Source organism: Apteryx rowi, unplaced genomic scaffold (assembly GCF_003343035.1).
Source record: "Apteryx rowi isolate R43461 unplaced genomic scaffold, aptRow1 scaffold_959, whole genome shotgun sequence".
Taxonomy (NCBI): Eukaryota; Metazoa; Chordata; class Aves; order Apterygiformes; family Apterygidae; genus Apteryx; species Apteryx rowi.
Genome location: NW_020451270.1, coordinates 92,381 through 106,254, shown reverse-complemented (window position 1 = coordinate 106,254; position 13,874 = coordinate 92,381). Strand labels below are relative to the sequence as shown.

Below are 13,874 nucleotides of genomic sequence, written 5' to 3'. Positions count from 1 at the left end.
TGAATTGTTTCTATGTTTTGAAATTTTGCTCAGGAATCGAGAATTCCAAGCCTATGAAATGAAGACAAACATCCCTGCCTGATCTTACTGAGACTTTTATTGAGAGCTCAATTAAATATTTAAGCAGTGTGCAGTCATGAAATAAAGAGTAGGGTGGGGCTAAACAATAGTGATTAAAAGACAGTTATTAAAAGTTATATTGCATCCTGACCAATGTCAAATATTATACAGGAAGCAAGTCTTCTGTTGAAAAAAAAAAATGATTAAAAATTGATTTAGCTAAAATTTAGCTGTTTTTTTTTTTCAGAAAAAATAAATTAGATGGCACTTGAGGTCTTCAGAACATTTTGATTTCAATCCTTTTTCTTCAGACCAATGAGTTTATCCAAGCTGTTGGAGATCTTAAGGTAAGATAGGCTGAGCAATAGCATTTTCCTAGGAATGAAACTGAGGAGACAAACACAGAGTTAGCCTCGTCTTTTTTTTTTTTTTTTAAAGAAAAATGAACTCTACTAACCTAAGAAATGGTAAATTCATAGCATGTGTGTAATACTTCTAGTGTCTGGCAATAATGCATTTGACACTTCCATGTTACAAATGAGGAAACTGAGTGACAGCTCAAGCAGTTTTGCGAAGAGCCTGGTTGGTGGTGGAGGCAGCTAGTGAAAGCARGGAGTTCTAGTCCAGGTATATTGCCAGAGTGTACCATCCCATAAAAATTCTTGAAATTATGCTGTATCTGAGTATAGATTAAGAAAAGTATTAGAGATGGAAGTTGCCAGAGGAATGCTGGTCACCTAAATTATTAAAAATTAAAAACACTGGTTCTTCATAATTCAGAATATATAACTGATTTGACTGCAGGCATACCAACTGAATGAACTTTTTTACTAAACTTTCCTGCTGATTTTGCAAGTGTATGACAAAGGAAAGAAAGAAATGATAGCAGACAAGAGTCCCATTCTTACATTTTGAAAGCAAGCAAGCGTAAAGTCAGAGGCACAATTAGATAAAACTTTTCCTTTTGAATTGCATCCATGATCTTGCTGGCTACATACTCTGTATCATAAATGGGAAGTAAAAGTTCATTTCTGGTAAAACAAGAAACAAAGCTTTATGAAATTATACAACTTTACTTTTAAGATGTWTTCTAACACAGAAATTATTTCCTGTAAGAATTTCCTTCCTTCCTTCCCCTCAAGTAGTCTTGAAAGTAAGTCTCCAATCTTATTTGTTCCTCCTATCATCAAAATAAATTGAAAAAATTTTGGTGATGTGAATTTTAACAGCTAATGAAAAACTTGTGTGCAGGCCCTGTCCAGAACCTAACGAAGTTAGTGCCCACACTGACTGTCGCTTTCAAAACTTCCCAGCTAATTGCAGCGTATACCATTCAATGCTGTTTTGTGGATAAGAGTTCAGCCCTCTGCGCACCTCCCTTTTCTCTACTCTAGGTGTTGGGGTGACAGCTAAATAAGCCAGGAGCTGGCTTGTTTGCAGCCCGTCTGACAGGAGATAGGCTGGGCTCTGCATCGTCTAAGCTGCTGTAGAGTGATGAGTGGTGGAAGCAGGAACGGAGCACAGAGAAACCAAAATCATGGCACTGCACTGCTGCAATGGCTAAATCAGTGCCTGCAGCCTCCTTCGTCACTGCAACAGTACAGTAACCCACCAGGTACTGACACCACAGCTATGCTCACTCAGAGAAATACAGTACCTGCTAATATGAATATCAGAGCACTGTTAATGAGGGTTGGCCACAGGTATCCTGACAGTCGTGACTGTAATCACAGTGCCAAAATTATCTTGGGCAAAGAACCACAGCAGTGTCCCTTTTATTGACAAATAAGAAAGCTTGCCTTAAATACTGCAGTGCCATCCCTAACCGTTCCTTGGTTGCAAGGTTACTCTGCAGTCCCTGTTGCATGTTAGTTATTGATCATATGGAGGGTTTTGATTTCTTATGTCAAGAGAGGTAGTTGTGTGCACCAATAGGGCAAAAAATACGGAATTAAAAAGCAAACCAAACTTACAATAATTAGAGACTGAATATGTAGTATCTAGATATCTAGTGACTAGTATTTTTTACAGATAAAACCCCATCACAGCTTACACTTCAGTAGGAACCATTTCTAGTTGTAAAGTCTAAATAATCTACTTATAAATGCTGCTTCAACCCATTATTATCTTTCCTTCTGTTCTGCTTTGCAACTACAGTATCATTTTGTTTGCACAGGTATACTGAATCCTATCTGATTTTTATTGTTTGATTCCAGATGTGAGACCGCAGCTGGAGTACTGCATCCAGTTTCGGATTCCCCAGTACATGGAAAACATTGGCATGCTGGAGTACATCCAGTGGAGAGCCATCAAGATGAGCATGTGAAATCCCTMTCCTTGGAGATAATCAAAATTTGCCTGCATGAGGCCCTGTGCAACCTGATCTAGGTTAGGCCTGCTTTTACTGGAGGTTTGGATCAAGTGACCTGCAGAGATTCCTCTCAACCTAAATTATTCTATGATTTTGCAACTGTAAGAGCCTTATTTAAGTGTGGGAATTTACATGTAGTTTACTAAGTTATTTTTAATATGTGTGAAAATAGATATAGCTAAATCCACTTCTGCTAGAAGATTAGCTTCAAAAACAGTCATCAGAGACAGTCTTTTATTCTTTAGAGCTTTATCCGTAGTGGATGATGAAACCATACAACCAAAAAATGCTTAGCTAACTTGTAAAAAGTCTGAATGCTTGGACTGGCAGGCTTGCTCTCATGTGCATTTATGGTTAAATGGTGAAAGCTGGGCTTGGTCTATAATCAGTATAGAATCTAACCTGATAATAATAGGTGGAAAACAAAAACCAGTAACACCATCAATCAGCAGAAGAGACAAAMGATACTTATAGCAAAGTTTACATTCTCATAGGGCAACTTGAGAGATACAATCAGAATGTCAGACTGGCTGAAGAGAGACTGGGTAGCAGACATAAAATAATCAGGACTGTAGCAGCCAACTCTTCTGAGAGAAGCAGCTGAGAATATGGAGCTGTTAAATAGCTTAAAATACAATTAATCTGAATTAATTTTAATGAAAAATCTGCCAAAAAACCTCCTGAGCCCCAAACCCSTTCTCCAACCAAATGTAAAGTTCCACGTATAACCCACATATGGTTCAGGGCTCTGAACATCCATCTGCAGAAAAACAGGTAACAGGCAGTGTTGGACAACATGTACATAGGCTCACTTTCGCTGCTTGTGTAAGAAGAGTACTGCCCTTCTCCTGTGGGGATAAGACAGGCTGCARAGAAGCCAGTAAAATCTTCACTGAGCTCCCTGTGCTGTTTGGGTAACATACCACCATCCTCTTCTTCAATATACCACCACCTTCTGTATCTGCAGGCTCTTCCTGAGTGCTCAATATGTTGGCGTAAACTGCTTAAGTGAAGCATTTCTGAAATCTCCAAGAAAAGTTATTGACATATGCCTGATGATACTAACCTGACATTTTGTAGACTCCCAAGAATTCTGCTGTACTTGCTACACTAACCAGGTGTCCATGATTGCAGGCAATCATGGCTGGGAGAAAGACTTTGCAAGTCTGAAACACATAATAAAATATCATTAAAATGAGACATGTCTTAAAAATGTTGCATTCAAAATTAGGTTTTACAAACTGATTCACTTTCTAGACCTTCATTACACAAGAAGTCAAACTCATCTTCCAGCTCTGTAAGAATTTATGATAGAAAGACAGCTTTAGAACCACAACCTTCTATATGAAGATCTGTCATCACTAAAATCATGTTTCATTAAAAGCAGCAAAGTTTTTATTTTCTCTGCCTCATAATTCCTCACATTTGGAGCCCTCTATTACTAGAGATTTGATACACAAGAGGGAGCTAGAAGTCAACACATCAAGGGGACTTCAGCCGGCAACAGAACCTATTTGTTATAAACCTAAAACTGACTGACAACTGTGGCCTCTTGAACCACCGCTGTGCATGATACTAATTATATGTGGAAGATGCTGGTATTTTATGAGGAGGAAGAGAAGAAAAAGACAGAATAGTTACAAACTTTTTTCAATAGCTGAGATCTGCTGCAATGCCTGTTCGCTTCTGGAAGTGCGTGCCCAGTACAATTTTTTGACTGGGGCYCACTGTAACAGTCCCTGTCATCCAGCCCTATGTGTCTTCAGACCTGCCTGAAGAACCTGCCTCATAGCTCCTTTGCTTCAAGGATTTGGAACAACTTTTATCTGAAACAGTTCCCTATTTCTAATGACTTTCCAGCAGGAGGGGTCACTTAGCAAGGGAGTTGCAATGCTGCATTTCTCTCTGATTCAGGCTGCTCGTTCAGGCATATAAGCAGCAAATGTGGGGGCAAGAGTAACCATCCCTCTTAAGGAAACCTCCTAAATGTCAGCTGAGACTCAAAATAACAGAGAATTCCCTCAAAGGTATGAAAACTAGGCAAAGATAATATATACTATTTAGACTAATTCTCTGCATACATTAAGGAGATACTGATTAGGCATGCAAGCACAAGGATAACTCTCAACCCTAAGTGAGGAGAAGTCAGTGAGGTAAAACCCACTCTTCATAACGTGAAGGCTGACACCAGTATATGCAGCATGTTTGTGCCTCCCTGAATGTTACAAGTCTATTAGACAAAGCTCTCCAATGTCAGCAAACATCTGGAGTAGAAAAGTAACATGCCATTATTTCCACACTAACTTCAGCCATGGTTGTTACAGAAAAAGTCTGTTTCATGATATAGTTACGCAAAGACTTTGGATTTACCAGAGTGCCCAGGCAGTATTTTGTTAACAGKGCTGAGAAGTGCCAGAGTGAGACATAGTGGGGCAGACTGTCCATTTGGTGTGTCTCCAATTCCAGGATGATTAAAACAACCTCTTTTCCCCCATTCAATGCCGTTCCCACCCTTTTTCGAAGTTGGGTGCCCCATGGGGGTGCCATTTGAGGATTTTTACACTAAAATAGTTGCCTGTACATCTCAGATATCCATGAGAGCAAAAATACATTACCCAGACTTGAGAGAGGAAGCTAACTCTTAAGTTTTTTTCAAAATCGGTGTCTGGAAAGCCACAGAATATTTTCCCAAGCAGTATGCCTGCATTATTAATGAGAATACTGACATCCCCAACTTCTTTTCTAACCTGAATAAGAAAAGGATAAACAGAAAGTATTAGAAGGCATTCTTTCCTCTTGTGCTTTGTTTATGAAATCTTTAGTGATATGATCTACATTTACACAAATATTTGCAATCATTTACATCTATACCAGAAACGTAAGTATGTAAGAACTGTTTTACTGTTTCAGATCAAAGGTCCATCTAGCCCCATAGCCCTCCTCTCGTGATGGAGAGCAGTAAAAAAGACAAGGATTATACTGATACAGTGTAATCCTCAGCTTTTCACATGCTGCAATTTAGGAACTTCCTGAGCCAGATATTCTGTCTACATCTTTGTGTTTAATACACTGTGATCATTTTTTTTCTCCAAGAATCTGTCTAATTGCTTCCTGAACTCTAGAATACTTTAGATTTTTTAGGTATAAGTGTGCACTGTGAGCATTCTTTAACTTTGTCACCTGAATGCTTTTTGTCCCCTAGTTCTCATATTGTGAGAAACTGTATTTATTCCTTAGCTATCATCTCCATGATACTTGTGAACTCATCTRTCTGTACCACATCCTGCTTCATGTGCCTCTCTTTTAAGTAAAAAAGTCCCAGTCTATTCAATCTCTACATATGGAAGCTTTTCGTATTTGTGGTAATTCTCAATGCCTTTTTTCTATAACTCCTCTAGTTCCTTTTTTTTTATTGTTATTTTATGATAGAGAGCAGAATTTTCTTCTGTACTGAAGATCTGAACATACTATGGAGAATTATACTTGCATAAGGATGTTTTTGGCTTTGTTCTTGATTCCTTTCCTAATAGTTTCTAACATTTGATTTGCCTTTTTGAACAATACTGAACAAATACTTTCATTGAACTAATTGAAGTGTCTCTAACATCGGTCTCCAATTTAGAGACTGTCATGATACAGGTATAGTTTGGGCTACTTTTTTGCTATATACACTATTTTGAATTTATAAACCTTCAATTTAATCTGTTGTTTTATTGCCTAGTACAATGCAAATGGTGTCAGGCAACACTTGCAACTTTAACTTCATTGCACTAAAACTACTACAATACTACCTGCAAACTCTGTCACATTCCTGTTCCACCCTTTTTCCAGACCATTTATGAATATATGGAACAGGCAAAGATCCAGCATAGCTCTCTGGGTGATTCAGGTGCTTTGGGTATAGATGCATTTACCATGAAATATGCAGATGACATCACTTGGAGAGAAAGGCAAAATCACCATTAACTTTGCCCGGGTTTGTTATAAAGAGATTCTATTCTGTGCTTTGGATTTGATTAAAGCACATGGCCGAAATTTATTTACAGCATTAGGAATCAGGCTCACTGCAGAGATTTCTGTACTGGAGGCAAGTAGTTACTTGGTGTCTCATAGATTTTAAAATGATTACAAAAAGCATAAAAACCCACAGTCTAGCAGGGGGGTTGGACTAGATGATCTCCAGAGGTCCCTTCCAACCTCAACCATTCTGTGATAGYGCATAAATGGGTGGTTGGTTCTGATGCCCCATCACTTGACCTTGCTTTGGCTTTCTCAGGGAGCCTCAGCGCTCGGTGAAGATTGTTTTGATGCTCTTCCAGCTGTGTCAGGCAGTCATAGGCAAGCGGAGCTCAGATACTAGCACCTTTCCATCTTGCACAAATGAATGCATATCTAGACACTATTGAGTGTGGCAGGAATACCCAGCTCTTCCTTTGGGGAATACATCCATAGTCTCTCCTGTCTTGCACCTTTTAACTGGTTGGTTGATCCATATGAGGATCCTCCCTTTCTTCACATGACAACTTAGCTTCCCAATCAGCAGCATTTTACTCCATTCATCTTTATTCACGCTTTTTACTCACTGCCCCAAAAAACTGTGGCAAACGTGACTTCGAGCTGGTTATTCTCCATTAAGTATTTCTCCAGATGTCTATTAATTCTGTTCTTTTTTATAGTTTCTGCCAATTTCCTCTATGACAGGTTTGTAGTTTCTTGGTGTCCTCTCAAGCTCTTTTTAAAATTGGCATATTTGCTACTATTTGTTCCTTGGACACGGTAACCTGTTACAGCAATAGGTCACCCATGCATTTATAGTTCATCAGTTCCATATTTGACTTCCTTTAGAATTCCCAGGTGAACCCTCTTTGGTCCTGAAAATTTGTTACTATTCACTTCATCAGTTTGTTCTAAAACCTCTTCCTTAGGAACTTAAGTGCCCTGACTTGCTTCCTAGAAGGCAAGCTTCCATTATAGGAAATCTAAGTTTCTCTGCAGCAAATATACCAAGTAAAACCAAATAATTTAATGACCTTTTCTGTTATTGCTTTATCTTCTGTGTCCTAGCTCAAGTCCTTTCACATCACCAATCAAAAACTTGCACATATTTCCAAGAGCACAGGAAGGCCCTTTGTTCAAGGGTTCTTACTCTCAAAAATTTTCAGACTTTCAGATTCCTATAAGACTATTCAATTCATGCAAGATATTGGTAGAATTAATATTTTAACACCTTTACACCAACTCATGAGTATGAAACAGCTCTTCAAGTTTCTGCTTGTAGGTCAGTCTTTATAATTCAGAATACTTTCTGCTAATAAGGGCAGAGCAAATTCTGCAGGCTGGAGACTTTAATATTCCTTTTTTGGCTGAATCAGTTAATGCATTTGGAGATTGAGAATGACTTGAGTGCACAACAGAAACATTTTGAGATTCTGTTAAACTAAGAACAAACAAATCATTTCCAAACATTCAACATCAACAGAAAAGTCCAACAGAGAATTTGCACGTTTGAGCTTCAACTAATAATTTTGGTACATGTTTTTGCAAGAAATAAATAGCTTTATTAGAATAGGGAGATAGTGCCAATTAAAAATGTTATTTTTTTTTAAAGAGATTTGATCTTGGTAAGTTCTGAAGTAATTTTGTCTTGCAAGAAGAGGATCCCAGAAGATATGCCATTTGATTTATAGTGTCACTCCAAATAAAGATGGTGTCACATTTGAAGTACTGATCAGATTTGATTTTTTTATTTGGCTGGGAAATATTAACTGATATTAAGAATGTTGAAATTACTGGGATTCTTTTCACAGGCTAAAATAGCATGGAGTAGTAGCCAGTGACTTACACTGTAAAGGTTATGTGATCTGTACTAGCCAAATAATTGTTAAAGATTGTCCTCCTTGGGCATTGTGTATTGGGTCAGTGCAGGCCAGAACATTCAGCAGCTTACTTGTCTCTGCTTACAGGCATGCTATTATGATATATATCCTTGTCTGCGTGGTCCAGCTAATAATACGATACTACCTGTGGTTCTTAAAGTCTCTCACCAATGGCCCCAACAGGAATTTTTTCCCACTTATTTCAGTTGGCTATGTCCCAAATGCTGCTAAGAAGTGAGAGTAAAATAATACCTTGTTGACTGCAAGCATGAGAACTGCAATCCCAAACTACTAATCCAGTCTACTCTTTAGAAGTACTCCCTGTCAGGAACATTTCTTGATAGAATATATTTATTTCAAACTTTCATATCCATGTTCAGAAAGAATGAATCTGTTTTAGTTAAAATTACAAGCAACAACCACAAAACAAAGAGCACACCTAACAACTCATAAAAAATTAACTTATTTTTTCAGGCGATTCCAAAACAATCTATCAACATTTGTGTGTGAGGAAACATTTTAGCCAATTTCTCTGATATATGCCTTCAGACAAAGAATGTCAAAGATGTGACTTGTGAATCATGTACATATGTACMTATACTGAGAATTTAACAAAAGAAGAATTTATCCTTGGGCAGAATGGGAGAATGAGTAACTATAAATTCTCATAGTTGTTCTCAGGTAGTACACTGACCATTTAAGGACAGGTAAAAATTAATAACGTTAGAACACAGTCCAGAGGTTGGACTCTGATGATAGAAGAGAAATATAATAGTTTACAAAATATAGGTCAGCACAACAAGAGTCTTACTTAAATTGGAGTTCTTTTCCACTTCATCTTCCAGCTGGATTGACTGAAAAATGAAATGAAGTTGCATCATTATGAAGTTTGGCTCCTGGTCACATTTTTGAAACCATAATACCCCACATCACCCTTATGGAACTACAATTTTCTAAACAAATGGATAAGAAAAGGGAACTATCCTCTCAACAATTTCCATGGATCTTTTTTTTTTCCTTGGTATCTTACAGAAATTTTAAAGCCTAGCAAGCCAATATATGGAGCTAACCTCTGCCAGATAATTTACCATACTCTTAATCTGAAAGAAGTTACTTTATTTCAATGAAGAACTGAAATGTATCAGTCTCCACAGAACAGATTAAACCTAATTATTTAATAGCAAAAATAGTTTAAATTTCATCTAGAAGTTACGTGTCAAAAAGAGAAAAAATGCCCTACATGATTATTTCTCTCTATTGAATAGTATGGTTACTAAAATTTCATCTTTGAAAAAAAAACCCACCAAAACCCAAGAAAACAAACAGGATAGACTATTACAAGCAAGTAAAAATCAGAAGCAAAAAGCCAAATCAGAAGCAAGAAGCCATGTCTTACCTTTTCTACCTGTTCATAGACCTCTTCTCTATTACTGCAGTCACACTGGTAGGCAAACACTCTTTTGGCTCCATTTTCTTGGGCTAATCTGCTTGTCTCTTTGTTACCTTCTTCATCAATGTCCCAGAGAACCAAGGTTGCTCCCCAAAGAGCAAAATTTAAGGCAATCTGCCTTCCAATCCCATTTGCAGCACCAGTAATAAGCACTACTTCCCCAGGAAAWTTTTTTTGCATGAAGGAAATATGAATGAGATGAAAGCCTCAAAGAGCAAAAAAATGAAAAATTTTGGGAACTGTAGTGTCTTCAGGATGCTTCTGAAGTTGAGCATGATTTTTCAGGCACAAAGACTGCTCTTCTAGTTATAAAAACCCAGAAATACAATATTTTACTGGAACATCAAAACACTGAGACTAAAAAAAGAGATTGACTTTTAAAGAGCTAGTTCATTTACATCTCTCTTCTGCACAAATACAAAATATAATTAAAGACTTGTTTCATGAAAGCTGCCAGCTTCCTATTAGTAGGGTTAAAGAAAATAGCTTCTACTAGATCCTACATGCCTGCTACTTCAGTCCTCAGCTTCCACCGAGGTTTTTTAAAACAGATTCTATACATGTATGTGGCACTGCCTATAGACTCCTTCGTTTTTAAAGCAAATTGATATTAGCTGAACAGAAAAGTACTGAAAACACTGGGGTGATATCAAGCTTAGAATGGAAGGTGTCTTCCTTAGCAGAAAATGTGCCTTGCAGTTTCAGAGTAGGCAACAAACACTTACCCACATAGTGTATTTTCCAGTAATGCGTGGCTGAAATCACATAGTATGTTTTGATTTGTGAGCGAATTAGCAAATATGCAGGACAGCACGGTATTATGATCTTTGAATTCCAYCCTGCCCTTAGACCATACCATTTCTTTTGCTTTAGTTTGCAGTGTACCATCCTTTTAACAGCAAGGTCAGTTACATACAGTCAAATCAGGTAAAAATGTAAAATTCTGTTTTGAATTTTGTATTTACATGAGTATCACTCAAAGCCCAACAAGAAGGGAAACACTTGAAAATCTCAACAGTGCAATAACCATGAAAAAAAAAAAAACCCTTTCATAGCGTCATTGCTATGAAAGCATCAAAAGGTTATCCTGGGTCTAGGAGTTAGCCCTTCCCCAGCTGCCACATTTTGGGCGAAGCTGCTGCTGCCTCCCAGGGCTCTGCAGCCCCCTGGCTGCACTTTCAGTGGTACCAAATGAAAAATTCTCGCCAGGCAAGCATTAATAACTCTCCAGGTTATTAATAAGATTGATAACCCTCCAGCATTGCCTGCCAGGCTGAGATAGGGAGCGACGTGCCACAAAAAGCTGACGACAGGGGTTGGGCACCTGTCTCCTGTCAGACCTGTGGCAAGTGAGGACCAGTGGCCGAATGGGGCCGTGCTGCCAGCAACTCCCAGGTGAAAACATATCCACGGCCGGCACCCAGCCCACTGCCCACCCTGGCCTTGCCACCCACTGCCCTGCGCTCACCAGTGCAAGTGAGCTCAGCTATGCAGTCCCCGGTTTCTAAAGACGAGGGGGCCAGGGCTGGTTCGCTGCTGAAATCATCACCATCCCTCCCACCTCCTGCCAGCCCAAGCACGGAGGTGGCAGCTGCTCTTGGCTTCTCGCCTGGGACTTGAAGAAAGTCCTTTCCAAGGACTTTGAAAGAAAGTGCTGTCTTTCCTTCCCCTGCTGGTACTTTATTGCAGCTCAGAAATTAAATGCTTGTTATGACGTAAATCACTCTTCTCCAGCTTGCTCCCTTACTGGAAAGGGAATGAAAAGGGAAATACTGATTATGAATATCTCCCTATAAAAMAGTAAAACCACCTGATTATCTTTGTTTCATGTCTTTAAAATGATAGTTATGATCATCATTTTCTCCCATCAGTTTTCATACATACATTATCTAGCTTTAAGCCTGCAGTCCTGCACCACTGTTGTGTCAGTACTTTTTTTTTACAAGAAGTGGAATATTGAATAAAAAGTCATGTTCCTACTTTTTGTCCATTCTTAGACCTATAAGACTATGCTTTTCCTGTTAAATTCTTGGTTTCTCATGAGCACTGTGACATCTTCCAGATATTACTTATCTAAAAGGCAAATAAAGAAAAGGCTGTTTATCTGTTATGATTTGCATTTTGAATAAGCAATATGAAAAGTCTTGTCTTGCTTATAGACAAGCCACAGAAAGAAAGAATTTGAATGACAGAGGCATGGTGTACTCTGGTCCCTGCATTTATGTTGTAAGTACATTTCAGATTTCAAATTATAATTTATGGGGGCTCATGAGACAGTTTTCATTTCAGCTGGTAAAAGACTGAAACTCATGTAGTTTGATGTAACTTACTTCAAGACATACAGTGGAAAATTCTACACCGTCATTGCTAATAGTATTCTTAGGGAGGTTATTTACTTATATGTGCAATTAACTATTGTATATTCTATTTAGATTCCAGCAAAGGCTGCTACTGAACCATGCTCATTACGACTGAAGGCAGAGCTCAAAGCTTCAGCAAACTGCGGCTCCAAACAAGGAGCTAACCAATGCAGAGCAAGYGGGTAAAGTAACTGGAAGAAGGTGTCATGTCATAATCAGTAATTGCAAATGCACCAGATTACAGGAAAGGGAGGGAATAATGCTTCCGTGATAAATCCCTGGTCATGAAACAAAAAAGACGAGATGCCTGGTTATTAGGACAAYGTTTCCAGGTAAACCATGTCCATAAGGAATTCTGTTGCAACCAGCACCTTGCAAGCTGTAAGGCTGCCAACGGGAGGATCCTGTTTCCAAAGCACATGCCTATGCAAGTACAGTATGTAAACACATAACTTTCCCCCTGTGATGCTGAACTGACACAAGAAGCTGCAAGCTTTCATTCTGCAAGGCTCCAATGATGAGTAATAATTTGGATACCTAAATTTGAGAGTTCAGTGTGGTAAGAAGGCTGCAGCTCTTTGCTAGATTTGGGTAGAGAGTGGGTGTCATAAGTAACAAGGAAGTCGGGGGGTGGCAGTGTATTTAGGATAGGTGTTACTCTACCAGCTACATTTGGTGGCTCTTCTATAGATTTGTTTCTGCATTTGTAAAATGAAACACCACCGGGATTTTTGTTTTGTAAAAACATTAGGAAATCATGAATATGTATGGGTTTTGTCCCAGTTTTGTCCCAGTATTTCAAAATGTTGAATTTTGTTGTCAAACAGAAACTTATTATTTTGGCTGCTGTATGCACAGTAACTCTTGTATGGACCAAAACTTACTTTTTGTAGAGTGAACACCAAATGGCTTGTACCAAAACCCCAGTTCCTAAGTGACAGTAAAAATACAATAACAAAATTGTCTCAAACCATTTGACTGCATTGAAAAATAAATGGTGCCACAGCCAAAGAAGCCATGCAAGCAGTTGTATGAAAGGTGTTTTTATTATTTATCTTCTGGTAGCAAGCCTTCAGATGTCTGGCATTAATTTTCAGCCTAACAAAGCTATTAAATAAAGGAAACAGGATAAATTTACAAATAGACTAACTTACATGTCAAAGGTAAGCCACTAACAAGATCAACTACAGAAATAAAGAACCACACAACTAAGAATATCTAAAACTGAGAGTACGCCAGCATCTYTGTGCACCTCTTGTGTATTTGTATATACTCCATGTAATAAGAAGTTATAGCAAGCATAGCAGACCTATAAAAATAAATCACTATCCTGATCTATTAAGTGGGTGAGAACTGGTCAAGCACACTGATGCTAAAGCCTGCCCACATAGGGACAGAAGGTTCTTTTCAGCTTTTAATCTGGTGTAAATCCCCTGGCACACTCACAGTTGCCAGGGTGATAAAGAGTACCCAGTTTTCCGGTATGTAAATGTTTGCTGTGATACAATGAAGTGTCAAAACAGCTATAGGCCATGCAAAGTAAGTGCAAGTGTTACTGATTTTATCTAACTCTTCATTGGCTGTGGAGATTAGAGGTGGGGAAATGTTCTCCTTTTGCAAGCCAGTTGGGCCTTTCAAATAGTTTTGGTCGACTATGCGTTGACTGGCATCTTTGTGTGACTGAGCATTCAAAGAAGCTCAGTTTTGTGGACGTGRATTGAATGCTGTTGAGATGTATCTATGCCTCTGGGCTGCAA

The 13,874-nt window shown here is 38.5% G+C and overlaps 1 protein-coding gene across 1 annotated transcript; it reads right to left on the bottom strand.

Moving 5' to 3' along the window:
* Positions 1-353: 353 nt before the first annotated feature.
* On the bottom strand, positions 354-10,032 carry LOC112978647 (epidermal retinol dehydrogenase 2-like). The gene is given in 6 exon segments (XM_026092292.1): positions 354-447; positions 969-1,091; positions 3,503-3,597; positions 5,047-5,178; positions 9,704-9,946; positions 9,949-10,032. Coding segments are annotated over 6 exon segments (771 nt in total).
* Positions 10,033-13,874: the final 3,842 nt, after the last annotated feature.